This window comes from Leptodactylus fuscus, chromosome 5 (assembly GCF_031893055.1).
Source record: "Leptodactylus fuscus isolate aLepFus1 chromosome 5, aLepFus1.hap2, whole genome shotgun sequence".
NCBI lineage: Eukaryota > Metazoa > Chordata > Amphibia > Anura > Leptodactylidae > Leptodactylus > Leptodactylus fuscus.
The window spans coordinates 130,536,400-130,558,093 of record NC_134269.1 but is presented as its reverse complement, the minus strand read 5'-3'; the positions used below and the strand labels follow the sequence as shown (position 1 = coordinate 130,558,093).

At 39.2% G+C, this 21,694-nt stretch overlaps 1 protein-coding gene across 1 annotated transcript in view; it reads left to right on the top strand.

Annotated features, from left to right (window-relative positions):
• CFTR (CF transmembrane conductance regulator) overlaps nucleotides 1-21,694 on the top strand; it is a 125,883-nt gene that overhangs the window by 58,410 nt on the left and 45,779 nt on the right. The window contains exons 12-14 of the mRNA XM_075274207.1: nucleotides 11,484-11,578; nucleotides 18,749-18,835; nucleotides 20,449-21,175. Of these exons, the coding sequence (XP_075130308.1) occupies nucleotides 11,484-11,578; nucleotides 18,749-18,835; nucleotides 20,449-21,175 (909 nt within the window). The remainder of the gene's footprint in view (nucleotides 1-11,483; nucleotides 11,579-18,748; nucleotides 18,836-20,448; nucleotides 21,176-21,694) is intronic.

Here is a 21,694-nt window from a genome sequence, read left to right as displayed (position 1 = left end):
ATATCAAAGGGATTGTCCAGGATTTGGAAAAAACCTATCAGGAAGCCAGGGGAGGTGTATAATAATAAAATTAAAACAAACTCACCTGTTCCCCCAGCCTACTGACAGGTTGTACCACTACTTGGAAACCAATAATAATAATAATAATAATAATAAATATGACATAGTAATATTCATTTACTTCTTTGACCACTTCTGCGACATACTACATAACTGAGCTGACCTACAATTCTCTTTCTTAGTGTATGTTCACATTGAGTTTTTTGAGAAGTATTTTGGCTTGTTTTCTACATTGAAATTCTCGTCAAGAAACATCCACACTGAAATCCAGTTATTTCTGATGGGAATTGTTGATGGATACTGATGAAAAAGAAACATCATACCCTATCTTTCTTTGGCTTGAGGGCTGAAAACAATGGCCCTACTCTGCATGTTGACTTACAGTAGAAACAGTAGAGGTTTATTAAAGCCTGGAATACATCTAGCCAATGCTAATCTTAGAGCTATGTAGAGCAAAGAATTTGGGTGTTGTGATCTGTTGACCATGGATATAGTTATGGTGGTTTACCACGATATAAGGATAGGGTGTTTGAGTGGAGCACTAACAATTTATTGTGCCTTAGCCAGGGATTGGGATACAGGGCAAGGACAGCAAACTGAATCTTTGCTCTGTAAATGAGTCTAGTGCGGACTCTGTATTGGACCATCAGTATTCTGTAATTTACATAAGGTTCTTGGCATAATGAGTTAACAACATGAACAGATGTCCATTTTGTTTTGGGGCGTTTTTATTTTGGAAATGTTCTACAAATACCTGGGAGGACACTTGGCATAGACACAACATTCTTTAAGAAAAGTAAGCCCTTATTATCAGATAAAATACGTCAAAGATTTCACATTTCAAGCACTATGATGACATAACGGTATGTGAAAAGTTTCTCATATGATAAGCAAATGTGGTAAATAAGGTTGCTTTCACACTGTTATTTTTTATTTTTATTTTTAAGTTTCATGTATCCGTTTTTATACATATACAGTGAAATTGGTGCCTGTAACTGATACATAGGCTTGTATAGAAAAAAAAACATTTCTTTCTAAAAGCTTGATCAGTTATGCCTGATACGGTAAAAAAAAAAAAAAAGATCCATGCATTAGCATCAGGTTCCATGTGTTTAAAAAAAATCTATCTATCTATCTATCTATCTATCTATCTAAATCTTTTATATACTGGATGGAAAGGCACAAAAATCTGGGCTTTTTCCCATCCATGTTAAAAATGAACTAAAAATCAAAATATCAAAAATTCATGCACTTCTGAGATCTGTTTTTGTATAGAAACCTGAAGCAAAGGCAATTGTGTGAAAGCTGACTAAGGCTGGGGCCCCACGTTGCGTTTTGTTGCATTTTTTTGAGCCAAAGCCAGGACTAGATTGAGCAGAAGTTAGAAGTTTAAGAGCTTTCTATATATTTATGATTCCATTTGTAGCCATTTTTGGCTTTGACTCAAAAAAACGCAACAAAATCTGCTAGAAAAAAAGCTCTGTTTTCGCAATGTGGGGCCTTAGCCTAAGTAGTACACCATGGAAATTTCAGTACATCGGCATCTCAGTATATTGTAAATTATGGTACCTGAGATAACATTTTAAACTAGCTATACACAATTACTATGTGTCAGCTAAATATTCTATTCACAGACAGGTTTCCGTCCACAAACAGGTATACTAGATACTGTACTTTACCCTAAATGACTTATTCTAATGGAAAAAACTCACAGGAACACAACATGCCACAAGAATAGGTATATAAAGAGCCCTGTGATTCCTGTGAGTTCTGTGATTCCTGTATAAATGATTTGTGCACCAGTCCATTGATTTAATTAAGGTTCAATTTCTTTGTATTACTTGTCTTACACTGAAAAATTATAGATTTGTAATTGGAAATGCTAAAGTCATTGTTACAAAGAAGATGGATTTTCCATACCTAGTATTTGTACATTGTAATATTAGCATTCCCTAAATAGAATCTTTTTGTTTTTCTGCTGTATTTTGAGATACACCTTGTCATTCATGATGTACTGTGTGTAGTAATGATACAGTTGTGTTATTGGAATAATACAACTGATGTGTCATAACAAACAGCGTTACTGGAAAATCACCTTGCACAGAAAAAATAATCCAATTTGTATGGAGTATCTTACTGCTGCCAGTTTTTGTAGGTTGTGTTCGCAACTTTTATTCGTCATGGAATTTATAACATTACGTGGTAAAAAGGACAAATAATTTTAAATGAAAATAGGCATGTTCTGTTTGAGTTTTGGATCAGTGTGCTTACGTTCTTAGGCCTTGCTCCAATTAATCAATCAACCAACCTGTCTATCTATCTATCTATCTATCTATCTATCTATCTATCTATCTATCTATCTTGTTGTTTTTGGGTTTTTTTTTAATCTCTGACCTGATAGAAACTGGTAGTAGAAACTAGTACTTAAACTGATCCCATTGTATTCTATGGGACCATTTTTTGGTATGTGGTACATAACTTTTAATGGCAGATAGCTTCTTGTGCCACAAAGAAAATTGTATTGTACATAAAATTGCAGCATTTTTATATACAGCTGTTTTTGCATATGGGTACTTGACTGGTGCACAGCAATGTTGTGTCTGGCTACGTGTTGTGATGGCTAAGGATAGGCTATCAATTATAGAAAGTGGATAACCCCTTTAAGGGTATGCTCACCTGGCAGAAAGTGAACAAGAATTTCAGGTGAACCTTGGGGCAACACAGTGGCTCAGTGGTTAGCACTGCAGCCTTGCAGCTCTGGAGACCTGGGTTCGAATCCCACCAGGAAAAACATCTGCAAGGAGTTTGTATGTTCTCGCCGTGTTTGCTTGGAATTCCACCTAAACTACAAAGACATACTAATAGATTAAAGAAAAAAGTACATTGTGATTCCTATATGGGGCTCACAATCTACATTAAAAAAAAAGAATTTGAGGCGAACCTCCAACTTTCTTCCATGCTTTTGAATGGGGCTATTCAGCGGAGTGCCACAGTTTCTACTGCTTATTTCTTCAGCATCTTGCTTCAATCTCTGATTCCCATTGAAAACACTTGGAGACAAATTCAGGGTGGAAATTTTCAGATGAAATCTGCCTTACAAATAAGCAGCAAATTACATTGTATGAAAACACCCAATGGCTGGGTTTACACCTCACTTTTTTGCGGAATAACAATATGTGGTTTTTAACTTTATGGGTAGCACATGTTACTATGCATGTCACTTGTATGTTAAAGGGGTTCTACTGTTATGGACACTTATCCCCTATACACAGGACAGGAAATAAGTGTCTGACCAAAAGTCCCCCTTAAAGCCTCCTTGAGAATGGAGCGACAGTGCACATTAATGACCAGCGCTCCATTCAGTGGGGCTGTCTGGACTATAATCTCCAGCAGTGACTGCAGCCCCATACAAGTGAATAGAGTGCTGGTCACACAAGTGTGCTGCTGCTCCATTCACAAGCAGACTTTAGGGGTCCTGATCACTGGGAACCTGGAATGTGGGACCCCAGCAATCTGACACGTATTCCTTCTCCTGTGGATAAAGGATAAGTGCCCATACCCCTTTAACAGTCATTAAACTGAAAACCTCAGGTTTTGTCGTCATTGGCATAAAAGTGAAACAAATAGTAACATAAAATCCACATGCAATTCTTCAGCAGAAAGTGTTGTGTAAACCTATTCTAAGACATTAGGGAAAACTGTGGTATCTTCAGGCTTTCAACAAGTTGATTGTTAAACTTTTATTAAATTACTGAAGACAATAGCAAAGTCTCAGACCGGAATAATAAATTGTTCTAATCAGTTGTTATAAAACCGGAATAATAAAATCTGATTTACAACTCATAAAGTGACCTGTTATCTTCTGCTGTGCAATACTTGTGTGCCGAGCGCAAATATTTACTGTTATTCATTAAACTTCCCCAATCTGCTCATAAAGCAAATTATTTGTTGTTGGCAAATCCATGTACTATATTAGTGTAGTGTATGATAGAAATCATGGCAAAATATGATTTAGACACTGTACTATCACCTTTGGCACCTCTGCCTTCTTTTGATGTCGGTGTCATTAGCCTGATAGTGCATTTACTATGTAATTCCGTTCTCTCAGTTTTGAAGTTTCTGCGGCCTAGCATGTGATGGCTTTATGCCAGTATTTAAGAAGGAGCAACATATTTTATGGGCAAAACAAACGTGACACCCTGACCTGTTGGACACTTAATTTAGCTTAATAAGGATCTTGTTCTATACATTACATGATCTATATTTCATGTCTGCAAGTTCATAGATCTTAACACATACAGTCCTATGAAAAAGTTTGGGCACCCCTATTAATCTTAATCATTTTTAGTTCTAAATATTTTGGTATTTGCAACAGCCATTTCAGTTTGATATATCTAATAACTGATGGACACAGTAATATTTCAGGATTGAAATGAGGTTTATTGTACTAACAGAAAATGTGCAATATGCATTAAACCAAAATTTGACCGGTGCAAAAGTATGGGCACCTCAACAGAAAAGTGACATTAATATTTAGTAGATCCTCCTTTTGCAAAGATAACAGCCTCTAGTCGCTTCCTGTAGCTTTTAATCAGTTCCTGAATCCTGGATAAAGGTATTTTGGACAAACAATTCAAGTTCAGTTAAGTTAGATGGTCGCCGAGCATGGACAGCCCGCTTCAAATCATCCCACAGATGTTCAATGATATTCAGGTCTGGGGACTGGGATGGCCATTCCAGAACATTGTAATTGTTCCTCTGCATGAATGCCTGAGTTGATTTGGAGCAGTGTTTTGGATCATTGTCTTGCTGAAATATCCATCCCCGGCGTAACTTCAACTTCGTCACTGATTCTTGAACATTATTCTCAAGAATCTGCTGATACTGAGTGGAATCCATGCGACCCTCAACTTTAACAAGATTCCCGGTGCTGGCATTGGCCACACAGCCCCAAAGCATGATGGAACCTCCACCAAATTTTACAGTGGGTAGCAAGTGTTTTTCTTGGAATGCTGTTTCTTTTTGGACGCCATGCATAACGCCTTTTTTTTATAACCAAACAACTCAATCTTTGTTTCCAAAATGAAGTTGGCTTCTCCAAATGTGCTTTTGCATACCTCAGGCAACTCTATTTGTGGCGTACGTGCAGAAACGGCTTCTTTCTCATCACTCTCCCATACAGCTTCTCCTTGTGCAAAGTGCGCTGTATAGTTGACCGATGCACAGTGACACCATCTGCAGCAAGATGATGCTGCAGCTCTTTGGAGGTGGTCTGTGGATTGTCCTTGACTGTTCTCACCATTCTTCTTCTCTGCCTTTCTGATATTTTTCTTGGCCTGCCACTTCTGGGCTTAACAAGAACTGTCCCTGTGGTCTTCCATTTCCTTACTATGTTCCTCACAGTGGAAACTGACAGGTTAAATCTCTGAGACAACGTTTTGTATCCTTCCCCTGAACAACTATGTTGAACAATCTTTGTTTTCAGATCATTTGAGAGCGGGCTGTCCATGTTCGGCGACCATCAAACTTAACTGAACTTGAATTGTTTTGTAGAAAGAAATGGTCCAAAATACCTTCATCCAGGATCCAGGAACTGATTAAAAGCTACAGGAAGCGACTAGAGGCTGTTATCTTTGCAAAAGGAGGATGTACTAAATATTAATGTCACTTTTCTGTTGAGGTGCCCATACTTTTGCACTGGCTAAATTTTGGTTTAATGCATATTGCGCATTTTCTGTTAGTACAATAAACCTCATTTCAATCCTGAAATATTACTGTGTCCATCAGTTATTAGATATAGCAAACTGAAATGGCTGTTGCAAACACCAAAATATTTAGAACTAAAAATGATTAAGATTAATAGGGGTGCCCAAACTTTTTCATAGGACTGTACCTATCCTTTTAAGAAAATTTTCATAAATCAGTAGTACAGCCTGTGTAACACTATATGCAGAGGACGAGTAAGGGTCCATTCACACGGAGTAAATGTGCGCTCATTTTGGTAAAGAATACTCGTGTAAAAATAAGACTCCCTCCCATTGACTTCAATTACATTTTTTACACATGTAAAAAAACGCGCCAAAAAAGCGACTTTTTTAACGTGGTTTTTTTACTCGTGTAAAAAAATGTCATTGATGTCAATGGGAGGGAGTCTTATTTTTACACACGAATTCTTTATACGTGTATTTTGCCAAAATGAGCTCGCATTTACTGAATGGACCCTAACACTAAATGTGGGCAAATCGGCTTTACAGGTTCATTATATAATTATCAAAGAATGACTATAATCATATCAGAATATGATCAAATAAAAAGAAAAGCGATAATACCTAGCTGCAGTTACAGGGGCTACAGATGAGTATGAGTAGTTTTTCCTACAATTAAATGGGCAAACCTGTCTGTTTCATGATGACCAAAGGTTGCTGGTCATGTCCCACCTGAGGCTAACTAGATGTAATATGCTATAGATCTTTATACTACCTTTGGGTGGGGTGAGGGGCTGAGCTGGACATTATCTTAGGCTGGTGGCCTTACATAGCGTAAATGATGTGGTTTGGCCATGGTGGAAATGCCGCAGAAAAAATATGCACCATTTTACAGTCACTATGTAGTGGATGCGATTCTAGTGAATCCCATCCTTAGTGCAGGAAAATACGTGCTGCGGACATGCTGCATTTTCCAAAAATGTTGCAGTTATGGAAATCGCAGGATGTCAATTATAGCTACGGAAACGCCAACGGTATCCCTATATGTATAGTTGAATCTGACCTGTGAAAAGCGCTGCGGGAAAAAGTGCATTGCGTTGCCTCTGTGGTTTTTCCCACAGCATTTTTGTCTGTGGTGCCTTGGCCTCGTATTGGAAACAAAGAAACTGAAGGAATGTATATTAACTGGTCAGTAACAGAATTGAACCCTATTGCCCATATAAGGATAGCTATGAAATGCATAGAAATTGATCAGTAACAGAAGTTAACCCTGTCAGGCTGAATTCACACCTGAGCTTGTTCCTGTTCGGGCATTCTGACATTATTCAGCTTAAAAAATGCAAGACTTTTTCTATCTGCATTTTTCTGCATATTTCGGTCAGAAATAGGGTGGAAACCCAACAAATTATAGTCTATGGGGTCCATCAGTTTGCATGGATAATCACTTTATTAATCGGATTAGGTTTCCCCAAACGAACCTCACAAACAGAAACCCAAACTGAGGTGTCAACCTAGCATCATAGCACATCAATAAGACAATTCAATTTTTTGAAAAAAATATGTCCACATATTTGGTGATATAATATATCACCCATATATATAATGACTTATATTATTTCTTAATAATATGACTTATGATATAATATGACTTATATTATATCTTATTATATCATATACTTAAACCAAAGGGGTGAAATGATAGGAAAAAGTTATTGACTTGCTGAGGTACTAAATATGTCCTATAAAGTACTTTTAAAGAGGACTCCATAAGGGTGACCTGCCAACTGCCTTTGCCAATTGATGCACAGCAGTCAACCCATTGGGCCGGGGTCAGGATAGTTACTCCCAGGCCATCATGAAGTCAAGCTTACCATCAGGGTATGGGGAATTTAACAAGCCATATGCACACAAGCACATAAAATTTACATTTTTAGGAGCATAACATTAACTATGAAGTCGCATTACAAGAATCTGCATAACTAATCATATGCTAAATAGTTGTAAGTCAAGTTTATGTATGAGATAGCCAAGATAATTGTCTACTCTGTGAATTACAAAATTACGCTAGTCTCACATTCCAAGCTGAAGTGGATGGTGAGATGTGAAGCTTGAAAGTCAAAATTTCTGAACATTGTTACCCTTTTGCTTGTCAGCATATATCTGTAGTATGCATTCCACTCTGAGCTGGTGCAAGGAGACTAGCAGACATACACTGCGCACAGTAAGTAGAGGAGAATCTGCCATATAATGGCCTCTCTCACTCAGAAAAAGTCCCAGAAACATGCAGCACATATACAGGCAAGTGCTAACCTATACAGATGTGAATAAAGTGTATTGATTGTGATAGAAAGTTTCTATTTTGCTCCAGCATCAAACTAAGTATGCCTTTATTCTCTTATCTACTGCAAGTCCTGCTAATTTCTCTCCACCATAGACTTCTTTAGACATGTGCAATCTGAATAATGTGAACTGTAGTCCCTCTTGAGAAGGCTATAGCAGGGATTTTATTTAGTAAAAGTCTGATAGAGGATTGTGGGGAAGAGAAACAGCCTGATAAGAAGAAAGTAAGAAAGAAGGAGACATTTTCCTCCAATAATATATATTACAAATAAGTCATTGAGCAGTTGTAAACAATACCCCTAAATAAAAGGAATACATTAAGTATATACTCTATGCTTGAGTTGTTCTTTTTTACTACATCTATAAATTGTGTATGAAAAAAATAGTAGATTCAGCTCACCATATCCATACGAATAAACTTCTCCTGGAGAGCCCGGTATACAGGTGAACTTTGCCTGCTAGAAACGTACGTGATGTATTCTTCTAGTAACGTATTCTTCTCAGCTGAGGAGAAGGGAAGAGACGTTCCCGAAACGCATCGCTTTGTAGACTGGTTAACTTTGTACCCGTTATAGTTACTATGTAACTCTTTTTAAATGATCAAATAAAAGTTACATTTTAAACTACTGCGAAGATCTTTCAACTACATCCTGGAGACAGCTGGTTAATTTATTTATTGGACACATATAAATTGTGTAGTTGCATTTGTCTGTTTCTGCGACGGCTGGATGAAGATTGCGGTTGCATTTCCTACAGAGCTTGTCACCAGCTTCTAAAAGCTCCTTAAGGTCAGGGCCACATGTGATGTAAACTGTAGCATAAACGTTGAAGAAAAAAACTTTTACAGTCACTTCAGAGTGGAGGGGATTCTAGCGAATCTCTTTCACACATTGCAGAAAAATATGTGCAGCAGACACACTGTCATTTCCAAAAATGTAGCAGTTTTGGAAATCGCAGAATGTAAATTATACCTACTGAAACGCCGGCGGTTTCCCTATAGGTAAAATGAAAGCAGACAGTATGCAGAGGAAGCCTCTACGCACTTTCTGTGAAAAGTGCTGCGGGGAAAAATTGTGATACTTTGATGCTGCTTTTTTTTCCCACTCCACTTTTTTGCTGCAGCCTACTATGTGAGGCCTTAGCCTAATTGCTGTTTTTCTTAGATAGTGCTAGATAGATTTGCTGAAAAGGCCCACATACACATAAGAGAAAAGGTGTTCAAATTTGCAGATTTTTTTCAAGGCCATCTATCTAATGTGTATGGGGACTTCTCAAATCTCCTCTGACATATGACATCAGAGAAATGAAGGATTAGGCATGCTGAATGTCAACACCAGATCCTTTTGTTCTTAGTGGAGGTAAGGTTTAATTCCGTCTCCCCACCAACAATATACGCACACTCTGCCAAATTTTGTCTACATGTGTATGTGTCAGTCAGGAGAAATAGCTGTTGGCCTTTGGTAGGTTTATTAGCTACTGTTTCTTTATGTATTTGTTTGTATCCCTCTATTTCTAATCTTGCTGCACAATCGGTGTAGGTTTTCTGTTCCCACATAACTCAGAGCATTACATGAACTCTTATGAAACATTTTACTAACTCCGTATACTCACATTAGTCATCCAGATGAAGTGTTAATGAATGTCATTCTTATTCTTTGGGAATGCGCTCATGTGTTTACTCAGGTATAGGAGTATAATAAATTAGATCAGATGCTACCATTGAGTTTGATTAAAGACAAGTACATCAGCTATTAGTCTCTTAAGGCGAAGGGCAAGTCGACCTTTATGTTCTGTAGAACAATAGTGAAATGAATAGGTATTTAAGGCATGGAGTGGCCGGCATCTGGCAAGTATTGCTCTTGTGTAATGGATATTTTGTAATTTTCACATGCTGCTAAAGTAATGTAAAGTAACTATTATGTATTGTCTCACTTGTGACTTTCTTCTTGGATTGTACAAAACCTGTGATTTTATATTACAAAATGCACATTTTTACAAATATAGTGCTGCCTGTCTTTTCATAGTCATATTGTAATTGATTTACCATCCTCTGTAGTGGTAGAAATATCCTATCTAGAGCTTTAGAGTTAGATGTTCTTTCTGTGATTAATAAACATGGAGTTTGCATGCACAGATACTTTATTACATTAGAGATGAGCGAACCAGTTTATAATACAATCTGAGGCTAAGGCTCCACGTTAGTGAGCCGCATCCAAAAATCACGTTTTTTTTCCACAGTGCTATTCACGGAAAGTCTGCAGAGCTGTCCCTATTATACCTATATGGAAACCACCAGCATTTCCATAGGTATAATTGACATGCTGCAATTTACAAAAACACAATGGTTTTTAAAATCACATCATTTCCACTTTGGATATATTTCTGCAATGTGTGGATCGGATTAGACAGAATCCCATCGATTATTCAGTTAATTTAAAACACCACTTACTTTGCAGCAGTGTTTCCACCTTTGCCAATGGGATAACTTGCAGATCTATGAGGGTCTCAAATCTGAGAACCTCACTGATCTGTAGCCCAGAGGAGTTTTGTTCACTATTCTCAATGCAGATGTGGATCGGCCGGATGTGCATGTCTCCACTTATTTCAACCAGATTGCTGAAGATAGAGCCCCATTGAAATTAATGTAATGGAGTGCTTATATCCTGACCACCATTAAATTCAGGGGACAGGGGCCATAAAACCTCTGTTGTCTTGATCCAGGGGGGTCTTAGTGGTCAGACGTCCACTCATCTGTAAGTTATCCCCAATCCTATTGATATGGGATAACATCTGAAGATAGGAATTCCCCATTAGCCCCTTCTTACCATGGAGAATTTTTCAATTTTGTTTTTTCATCCCCCATCTTCCAAAAGCCATAACATTTGTATAACCTTTGCATTTTCACAGTCCATTCAGAGCCTTCATTGCAATTACCATCAAAAATCATGGATACAAATTTCTCACATGCTGGAGTTTTTCTTTCAGCAGAGTGATGGAAACTATAACAGAAATCTCACAGGCTCCATACATCTGGATCTATTTGTAATGTGATGGATCTGTCCCTACAGAAATGTCATGATTTTTGTTCTGATAATAATAGAGAAGATGTTCTAGCTGGGGTGAATAACCTATCAAAGCTATGGTAGGATGCGGATGAATAAAGTCAGTAAAATTAGTGTGAAAATGGTCCTTTATGTTTCATTGGTTCATAGAAGCTTTAGGTAAAATGCTAGGAAAATTTCTAGAATAGATAAAATGACCGAGGTAACTCAGTTCCACATATTCTTCCTCTCTGGTCCTTATAATGTAAGAAATTGTTAAAAGATTCTAAGTACACTGTAGATCCTTAAATGTCATCCTGTCTATTTGCTGTTGTAGGACATTGCAAAGTTTCCGGAAAAAGATAATACTGTTCTAGGGGAAGGAGGAATAACACTTAGTGGAGGTCAGCGGGCAAGAATATCTCTAGCAAGGTAAGGCCAAGGTTGTTTATTTTTTTAGCTTCCAGTACCATATCTTATAACAGCATTACCTTGCTTTGAATAAATGTCACACAGCAAATCCACTTTAACAGTAAAGGTACTTCCTGTGGTGCTAGTAATCCTCCTGCTTATGTCATTTCTGCTAGTAGCTGGCAGTCTTCTAAAAGGTCACTTTGGTTTCTGGCGGCTATAGATACCATAGAACATCTTGTCTATAGAAGGCATAAAAGTATGTCCTTTCTGCTTGTTTTGTACTTGAGGTCTTAAAGGGGTATTCCCATGAACAGAACTATTTTCAAATTTGGAGATAATTAAAACATTTTTGCAAATATAAGTAATGAAACATTTTGCAGGGTTTTAAAGATTTTCTCTAAATATCTTGTGGTCACAGTCTGTTGTCTTGATCGGTTGCCATATTTGCAGGTTTTTGCTATGATGGCATTATAGTATCAATTAATGCATAGTTTTTTAATATTCGGCCAGAAGTATTATTTACAGATTTCAGAAGCATCTGTGTATGCTAAATACTGACCTGCTTATGCAGTGCATATTTAATATAACAAATCCATTTTTACATGACATCACGTGGTACGACCCCTTCATAGATGATGCCATCATCATCTATACTTTGGATGCGGCGACTGTACCACAGTTCATGGAATAATGTAATTCTAACAATAGCAAACTTTGATTTACACCATCAGAACCCCATTTCTGGATTTTAGTCTGGTGATTTAATACATAAAAGTCAATTAAATCGTAACCACTTCTAGCAATGAATATCATAAAATTACAGGCATCAACAAAAAACATCTACCAATACTACAAATGTCCTGTATAACATATTGAAAGATGGTTGCAACTTTTTACACAGAACCTCATACATATGGGGAGTTTTTATCACCAGTATGGTCAGGTCTGAACATACACCTAATACATGGCCTTATATGAAGGGCTTCTACAGGTGCGGTAATCCTATATGGACAAGCTGCAGACATGCAAATATAAGAGATTTATTGATAACACTTACATCTATATCATGAAACCTGTACTGTACAACCTTGGCTGCATCATCACAAAGTTTAAAATTACAATGCATAACCCTATGAGAGACTTGGGTAATCCAGGGTCATTGAGATGGTTAATCATCCATTGCAGAGAAGAGATTGGAGGTGAGCTCTCCTCAGGGTGGCATGTTGGATATTCATGCTGAATACCACCAACCTCTGAGGCCTGAACTACTTTACTGACCTCATCTTGCATTATGAAGTATAAGTGAGGTTTTGTCTCGTTTTTTTTTTTTCCATATATTTTTATATATGTTTTCTTAAAATTTTGCACAGGGCAGAGTTATACCCAGGTGCAAGCAGTATGTGTAAGGATTGGAGTCAGGGTCAGGCAGTGCAAAGTGACACAGCTGGGAAAGCAACACTGTGCAACTAATGACAAAAGGGGTCGTAGGCCCTGCAGCTATAACTATGCTGTAATATCTGAGATGAAGCAGACCAATGCACTTCCTAATTGAAGTGCGCCTACCACGACTCCTTACGCTTCTATCCCGGCGGCTAGGATAAGGGAAGAGGAGGCCCTGAAAGTCCTAGGGACTGGAGTCATGGGGGTCACACCTAAACAGAAAGCACAGTGTAACTGCAATGCAAAACAAAAGACTAAACAGCATGGAACCAGGGAGGACCACAAGTCCCAGCAAGACACAGAAGAGAAGGCGAGGTCAGACGAGCAAGAGGTCAAGCCAGGAGATATAATAAAAGGTACCAAATCAAAAGACAAGGGATAGTCAAAAATACAAGCCGGGTATATAACCAAGGAACAGACCAAATACAAACAGACAGGGAAACAGACTGAGCAGGGGGACCAGGAAACCCAAAGTGAATGGCTGGCAAGGATCCATGCCTGGGTGGGGTTTAAATAGCAGCAGAGAACACACCTGATGGCTAACGGCATGGAGACTGAGAGCAAGGAAAAGATTAACCCTTAATGACCTAAGCACACCCAATAGAACTCCTAACACGTCTCCCAGGGAGACGCCGCGCAGCAAGGCGGCGCTTTCTGTTGGCGAAATTTACTTGATTAGCCTGGGCTTTTCTCAGTGATGCCAGGCTTTCAGCCCATACAGTACAGAGAGATTTAGCAACGTCCTCTACTGAGGAAAAGACAAATTCATTGCCTGTTCCTGAGGAGAATCTGGGGTGAAAACCATAGTTAATGTGGAAAGGAGACGACCGAGTCGAGGAGTTGACATGATTATTTAGTGCAAATTCAGCCATGGGCAAATATTCATTCCATTTATCTTGGCAATCAGACACAAAGCACCTCAAATACTGTTCCAAAGATTGATTCAATCTCTCTGTTTGACCGTTAATCTCTGGGTGAAAGGCTGAGGAAAAAGAAAGCGAGACTCCCAACCTGTTACAAAAGGCTTTCCAAAACCTGGACACAAACTGTACGCCCCTGTCCGACACCACATTTGAAGGAATACCATGCAAACGTAAAATGTGGCGGATAAACAACCAGGCCAACAATTTAGCTGAAGGCAATTTTTTCAAGGCAACAAAGTGGGACATCTTAGAAAAACGATCTACTACAACCCAAATTACCGATTTCCCTTTAGAGGACGGGAGATCAGTAATAAAATCCATGGAGATGTGTGACCAGGGTCGATTGGGTAGCGGGAGTGGATGTAAAAGACCCGCTGGAAGTTCATGGGGCACCTTAGATCTGGCACAGGTCTCGCAAGAATGAACAAAATTTTTAACATCTCGTTGCCAAGATGGCCACCAATACGTTCGTGATAACAGATTCCCAGTACCAGCAATGCCTGGATGACCCGCCAGAACAGAGGAGTGGATCTCCTCTAAGAGCTCCAAGCGGAGGTGGCTAGGGACAAACAATTTACCTGGTGGTAGCGCACTAGGGGCAGCATCCTGAGTGTTGAGAATACGGGTTTCAAGATCCGAGGTCAAAACTGCCACTACCACCCCAGGAGCAAGTATATTTTCAGGTTCCCCATCAGAACTACCACTAAGACCAAAACTTCTAGACAAGGCATCTGCTTTAGTATTCTTTGAGCCGGGACGGTAGGTAATTACAAAGTGGAACCTAGTGAAAAATAGAGCCCACCTGGCTTGACGGGGATTTAATCTTTTTGCCTTGTCTAAATATAATAAGTTTTTGTGGTCAGTTAGTACAGTAATTTTATGTCTGGCCCCCTCCAGGAAGTGTCTCCACTCTTCAAAGGCCCACTTAATCGCCAGAAGCTCTCTATTGCCAACATCATAATTGGCCTCGGTAGTGGAGAACCTCCTGGAAAAGTAGGCGATAGGTTGGAGGTTGGTAAATGGTTCAGTGCCCTGAGACAGGACCGCTCCTACACCTACTTCTGAAGCATCAACCTCTACAATAAAGGGCAATTCAGGATCAGGATGGACCAGGACTGGGGCAGAAGTAAAAAGTTGTTTTAAGGTGGCGAACGCTACCTCCGTCTCTGGTGTCCAGGAGGCAGGATCCGCCCCCTTTTTGGTCAAATCAGTGAGAGGTTTAACAATAGAAGAAAAATTTCGGATAAATTTTCGGTAATAGTTGGCGAAACCTAGAAACCTTTGAACTTCTTTTAAGGTAGTAGGTTTCTCCCATTCAAGTACTGCAGATACCTTTCTGGGATCCATACCAATGGTACCAGGAGTAAGGATGTATCCCAAAAAACCTATCTCCTGGACTCCAAATTGACACTTGGATAACTTAGCACAGAGGTGGTTTTGACGTAGCCTAAGAAGAACCTCTTTTACATGTTGCTGATGTGACTCCCAGTCCGGTGAGAATATGAGGATGTCATCTAAATAAATTACTAGATATCTACCTAACAGATCCCTAAAAATGTCATTCACAAAACGTTGAAATACCGCCGGAGCATTGCTCAAACCAAAAGGCATAACTAGGTATTCAAAATGACCTTCCGGGGTATTAAATGCGGTTTTCCACTCATCCCCGTCTCTTATCCGAATCAAGTTGTAAGCTCCGCGGAGGTCAATTTTAGAAAACCACCGAGCCCCCACCACCTGGTTAAAAAGATCCGGGATGAGTGGCAGAGGATGTTGGTCTTTGACCGTAATTTTATTCAATTCCCTGTAGTCAATACAAGGTCGGAGGCCACCATCTTTTTTTTCAACGAAGAAAAACCCCGCCCCCACAGGAGAAACTGAAGGTTGGATATGTCCTTTAGATAGGCTCTCTTTAATGTACTGGCGCATGGACTCGTGCTCTGGAGCTGAAAGGTTAAAAATGCGACCTTTGGGTAGTTTAGCTCCAGGAACCAAATCAATTGCACAGTCATAAGGTCGATGTGGAGGCAAGGCCTCCGCACTGAGCTCGTCAAAGACGTCTTTGAACTCGGTAATAAATTCCGGAATTTTGATATCATTTTTGATAGTACAAATAGTATTAATATGAGAAGTACAGGAATCTCCCCATCTAACCAACTCCGAAGTTTCCCAATCAAACACTGGATTATATACACGCAACCAGGGTAAACCAAGAATAACGTCTGCAGCCAGTTTTTTCATAACAAAAAATGACACTTTTTCAACATGTAAACTGCCGACAAAAAACTGCACCTCAGCAGTACGGGCTAAGATTTTCCCTTTAGACAAAGGGGTTAGATCTGCTCCAGATACCTGAAATGGGTATTTCAAGGGAATTAATTCAATTCCTAGAGCTTGCGCCACCACTTCATGGATGAAGTTCATGGCGGCACCTGAATCCACCATCGCCTGACATGCAAAAGTTTTATTACCATTAACAAGAATAGCAGGGAGTAAACATTTCTCAATATTATTAGGAGGTACCTGTGTGCCTGAGTGACCCTCCCGGCAATCACTCAGGCATTGTCGTTTTCCCGGCGGTGGTTTAGGTCTGGTTGGACAGTTTCTCAGGATATGTCCAGGTTTGCCGCAATACAGACACAGAGCGTTTTCTAGGCAATACTTTCTCCTGGAGGCGGATGTGGACCCCAATATCATTGGTTCTTCTTCAGGAATAGAACAAGAGGTAGGGACAGCAGAAGGAGGTATAGGTTCCGAAAGGACAGAGCAGGATTTAGCTGAGGACCCAGGTTTGCTTAATTTCTCTCTACGCTTTTCCCTAAGCCTCCTATCAATAGAAATAGCCAAGGACATAAAGTCTCCTAGATTTTCAGGGACTGGATGACTTACTAGAGCATCTTTTACAGAATCAGATAAGCCTTGTCTAAAAAGGGTTAACAAAGGTCTGTCTGTCCACCCTGACTGTGAGCTCCACTGACGAAACTCCGTACAATAGTCCTCGGCAGTTCTAACTCCCTGCTGAATAGACAACAGATGGGACTCGGCCAAGGCAACTCTATTAGGGTCATCATAAATCTGACCTAATGTTTGAAAAAACTTATTTAATGAATTCCATTCAGGAGCTCCAGCAGGTAGAGCCAAGGCCCAGTCTTGTGGTGACCCTCGTAGAAGGGACACCACCAGTGCCACCTGCTCTGCTTCAGAAGAAAGGAAATTAAAACGAAAAAATAAATGGCAAGATTCCCGAAATGTTCGGAATCTGTCTGGTTTACCGTCAAAACGGTCAGGCAAGAGCATTTTAGGATCCTGACGGGTATTCAATATAGGAAGAACTGGCGTTTGAATAGAAGAACCTGCAGCAGCTGATGCTGGATCAGGCAAAGCATCCAGACGCTGCGAGACTTGGTTAATTAACCCAGCCATGCCCTGCACCTGCCTTGACAGTTCGTCCAGGCGGTCAGTTATGGAGTGTTCGGCATCCATACTAAACCGCCGGGCGGCCTGTCTAGGGTAAGGGCCAGGCATTATGTAAGGGTTGGAGTCAGGGTCAGGCAGTGCAAAGTGACACAGCTGGGAAAGCAACACTGTGCAACTAATGACAAAAGGGGTCGTAGGCCCTGCAGCTATAACTATGCTGTAATATCTGAGATGAGGCAGACCAATGCACTTCCTAATTGAAGTGCGCCTACCACGACTCCTTACGCTTCTATCCCGGCGGCTAGGATAAGGGAAGAGGAGGCCCTGAAAGTCCTAGGGACTAGAGTCACGGGGGTCACACCTAAACAGAAAGCACAGTGTAACTGCAATGCAAAACAAAAGACTAAACAGTATGGAACCAGGGAGGACCACAAGTCCCAGCAAGACACAGAAGAGAAGGCGAGGTCAGACGAGCAAGAGGTCAAGCCAGGAGATATAATAAAAGGTACCAAATCAAAAGATAAGGGATAGTCAAAAATACAAGCCGGGTATATAACCAAGGAACAGACCAAATACAAACAGACAGGGAAACAGACTGAGCAGGGGGACCAGGAAACCCAAAGTGAATGGCTGGCAAGGATCCATGCCTGGGTGGGGTTTAAATAGCAGCAGAGAACACACCTGATGGCTAATGACATGGAGACTGAAGGTAAGGAAAAGATTAACCCTTAATGACCTAAGCACACCCAATAGAACTCCTAATACGTCTCCCAGGGAGACGCCGCGCAGCAAGGAGACCGCGGCGACTCCGTACCCTGACAGTATGGTTTATACTTGCCTCTGGTATATCTCCTTCTTGCCCTTGTAGGCATGGTTATGTCTAAAGACCAGTAGGTCTGAAACGCGTAGACCACTGCATGGATTGTGCCAGTCCACTTCTATACATGGATTTTAATGGTTCACTAATAAAATGATAGACCTTTAACTATATGCTGGATTGCTGCTGTCTTAGGATAGATGAAACTCTAAGGGTAGACTGAAAATGATCTATTTCATCTCTAAAAACAAGACTGTGACATAGGCTGAAGTTAGACTGCTACTTGTTCAGACTTAATATTAAACTGTGTCCGAGTTTCAGTCCTGCAGCCTTTTCTGGATAAAATAATATTCAGTTAAAGTTAATATAACTGGAAACGGTTACAGAATTGAAGACATCTCTAAAAGTTTTTAGTGCAACTTGAGTTGTGCCAAAATTATTCATTATTATGATAAGGAAAAGGAACAGCAACACACACTGAATTGTAGTCGGGGGACTCATTTACTGTATGTGTATCGGAACCATTGCCCTTCAGGATGATGATGGCACATAATGACACACTCATGGTTTTGTGTATTTCCCTTCTTCCAGAGCCGTCTACAAAGATGCCGACCTCTATTTACTGGACTCTCCTTTCAGTTATCTTGACTTGTTTACAGAAAAGGAAATCTTTGAAAAGTATGTAATATGGACATTTTACTGCGAATATTATACATGGAAATATATTAAAATGTTAGCAATATATTAAAATTTTAAAATTATTTATTTTCTTATCAAGAGCAATGTAGATTTAAATGTTTTATACCACAAAAATGATCTGTCCTCTAGTCTAGTTTACTCCCATACTCCAAAGACCTACTGATAAAGAATTTAGATTGTGAGCCCCATATGGTACGGTGACTGACAATGTCCGTAAAGTGCTACGGAACATATTGGTGCTATACAAATAAGAGCAACAAATACATGATCATGCATAGGATAAAGCGTAACTCACTGATGGGTGGATTTACCCCAATTTAGAATGTAGCTTCAGAGGATATAGGTGTGTCCATTGGGCTCCCATTGAATAGAATGGAGCAGAGACACATCTGTGTCCACCATGGCTTCAGTGTCAATGGTAAAGCGTAAAACTAAGTCTTATGAATAGAGGATCAATATTTTTTGTGGCATAACCTACAACCTACATTCACAACATTCAACCTACATTCACAACATTCACAGTTACTCAGTGAGAGGCAAAAGAAGAAAAGAAAGGAATAAAGAGGCAGAAAGGAGACAAAATGTGTTTAATAAACTACATTATAAAATTTATTCCTGACATAAATACTGCCAGAAAATCTAAAGTTGCCTGAAAGTTTAGTTACACTTTAACAACTTTCAAACCAAAATATTAAATTAGATATGATGTATTTTAGAATGTAGACAAATTCTTTTAAAAAAACCCAAAGTTTTAATGTGAAAGGTTGGTATTATTTTGTCATTCAAAACCTTCCTCGTTGGCACAATATATCATAGCCATGTATTAATGACCCAGTTGCCAAAGTGGATCAAGAGACAAATGGTACTTTTTATGTTACATGGAATATTTCAATTATTGAGTCAGTCTGAATAAGTTATGGTTGTAGCACATTATTAGTCTTCATTTGATCAATTAAAAAACAGAACTTAGTTCCATTTTACTTTCTAAGACAATTTCCATTTATATTAGAAACTATTTGTATAGAGTTGTATGCAATTTCTCGTATCTACATTAATAATGCATGCAAATTCCTGTTGTTGAGGCAGATTTGTGATGCTCATACCTGCTACATAATTCAACATCAGGATGATGTGCTGTGTCTATGCTTTTAAAGACAAAAGACAAATGTGGATAAAAATGAGTTTAAGACTAAGGCTCCACGTAGTGAATCGCAGCTAAAAAGTGCTGAGGGAAAAACCGCAGCAGAAACGCGTCACAGTTTTTCTGTATCATGTAGTGTTATTCTTGCTCTTAAAGTGAAGGAAACCTCAGTAGAAATCTGATAGACTCCTTGAAATGTTTGGGGTTTGGTAACTGTTTGAGTCTGCCACAAGAAGGACTCTGTACTGAGTTATGGCTTTTGTTATGAACATGACGCATGACAAACATTTTTTTAATATCTTAATCTGTTTTGTAGCTCTCAACTAGTTCTGAACAATGACTAAATAAGTCACATAAATGTATTTGTTCTAATTACGAAATATATATAATATAATACATGTGAACATTTGATTTTCTTTCACCAGTTTTAATAGATTTCTGTGTCTTTTAGTTGCATCTGTAAACTAATGGCCAACAAAACCAGAATTCTTGTTACCTCTAAATTAGAGCAGCTTAAGAAAGCTGACAAAATTCTTATTCTGCATGACGGCAGCTGTTATTTCTATGGAACATTTGCAGAACTTCAAGATCAGCGTCCTGACTTCAGTTCCCAGATAATGGGATTTGATGCTTTTGATAACTTTAGTGCTGAAAGGAGAAACTCCATATTAACAGAGACTTTGAGGCGATTCTCCATTGACAGTGACCCAGTGGTTGTTAGAAATGAAGTAAAAAATAAGTCATTCAAGCAAGCGGCTGAAATTTTGGAAAAGCGAAAGAATTCCATTATTAATGCTAGGAAATCAAGTCGAAAGTTTTCTATCATGCAAAAATCTCAACCACAAATGGGCGGAATAGAAGAAGAGTCTCCCATTGAGCCAGAGGAAAGAAAACTTTCTTTAGTTCCAGATTCAGAGCAAGGAGAGGCAATCCTACCAAGAAGCAACATTCTTCATGCTGGCCCAACTTTTCAAGGTCGAAGGAGGCAATCTGTGTTGAATTTAATGACGGGCACACCAGTTTCAAGTGGAGGTGCATTTGGAAGGGTGACATCTGTTAGGAAGGTGTCCGTGATCCCTCAATCCAAATTATCACCCGAATTAGACATTTACAGCAGACGTTCTTCACAAGACAGTGTCTTGGAAATAACTGAAGAAATAAATGAGGAAGATTTGAAGGTACCAATAAATTTTACTTTAAATTCAGTGTGGGTATCACAGTAAGCAGCAAGTGACCGATCACATATTGATGACTTGTCCTAGGGATAGGTTATCAATATGTAAGTACCGGAAAACTTCTTGAATTTCTGCATGAAAAAAAAAAAACATTAAAGCAAACCCGTGTCAGATCTGTTCACGCAGAATGGTTTGAAATGGATTTGTCTTCTTTGTATGTTGTGCACTACACGTTTATGATTGGGTTGTCAGGTGACAGTCCCAGGGTCAGGTTATTCAGGCTCAATGCCAGACATGACGACATTTAAAACTTGTCATTCATTTCCAAAAATGAAAACAATTGTATCTGAATAGCAAGTTTGTTGGTACGGCGATTCAGGTTTAAAGGGGCTCTACCACTGGGAAAAGTCATTTTTATCTAATCACATGCTTGCACAGGCTTTAGAAATGCTACTTCACACTTACCTTTTGTATGTAGATTGCTTCAGGGGTGTCTGAATAAGTTCGTTTTTATTCATATGC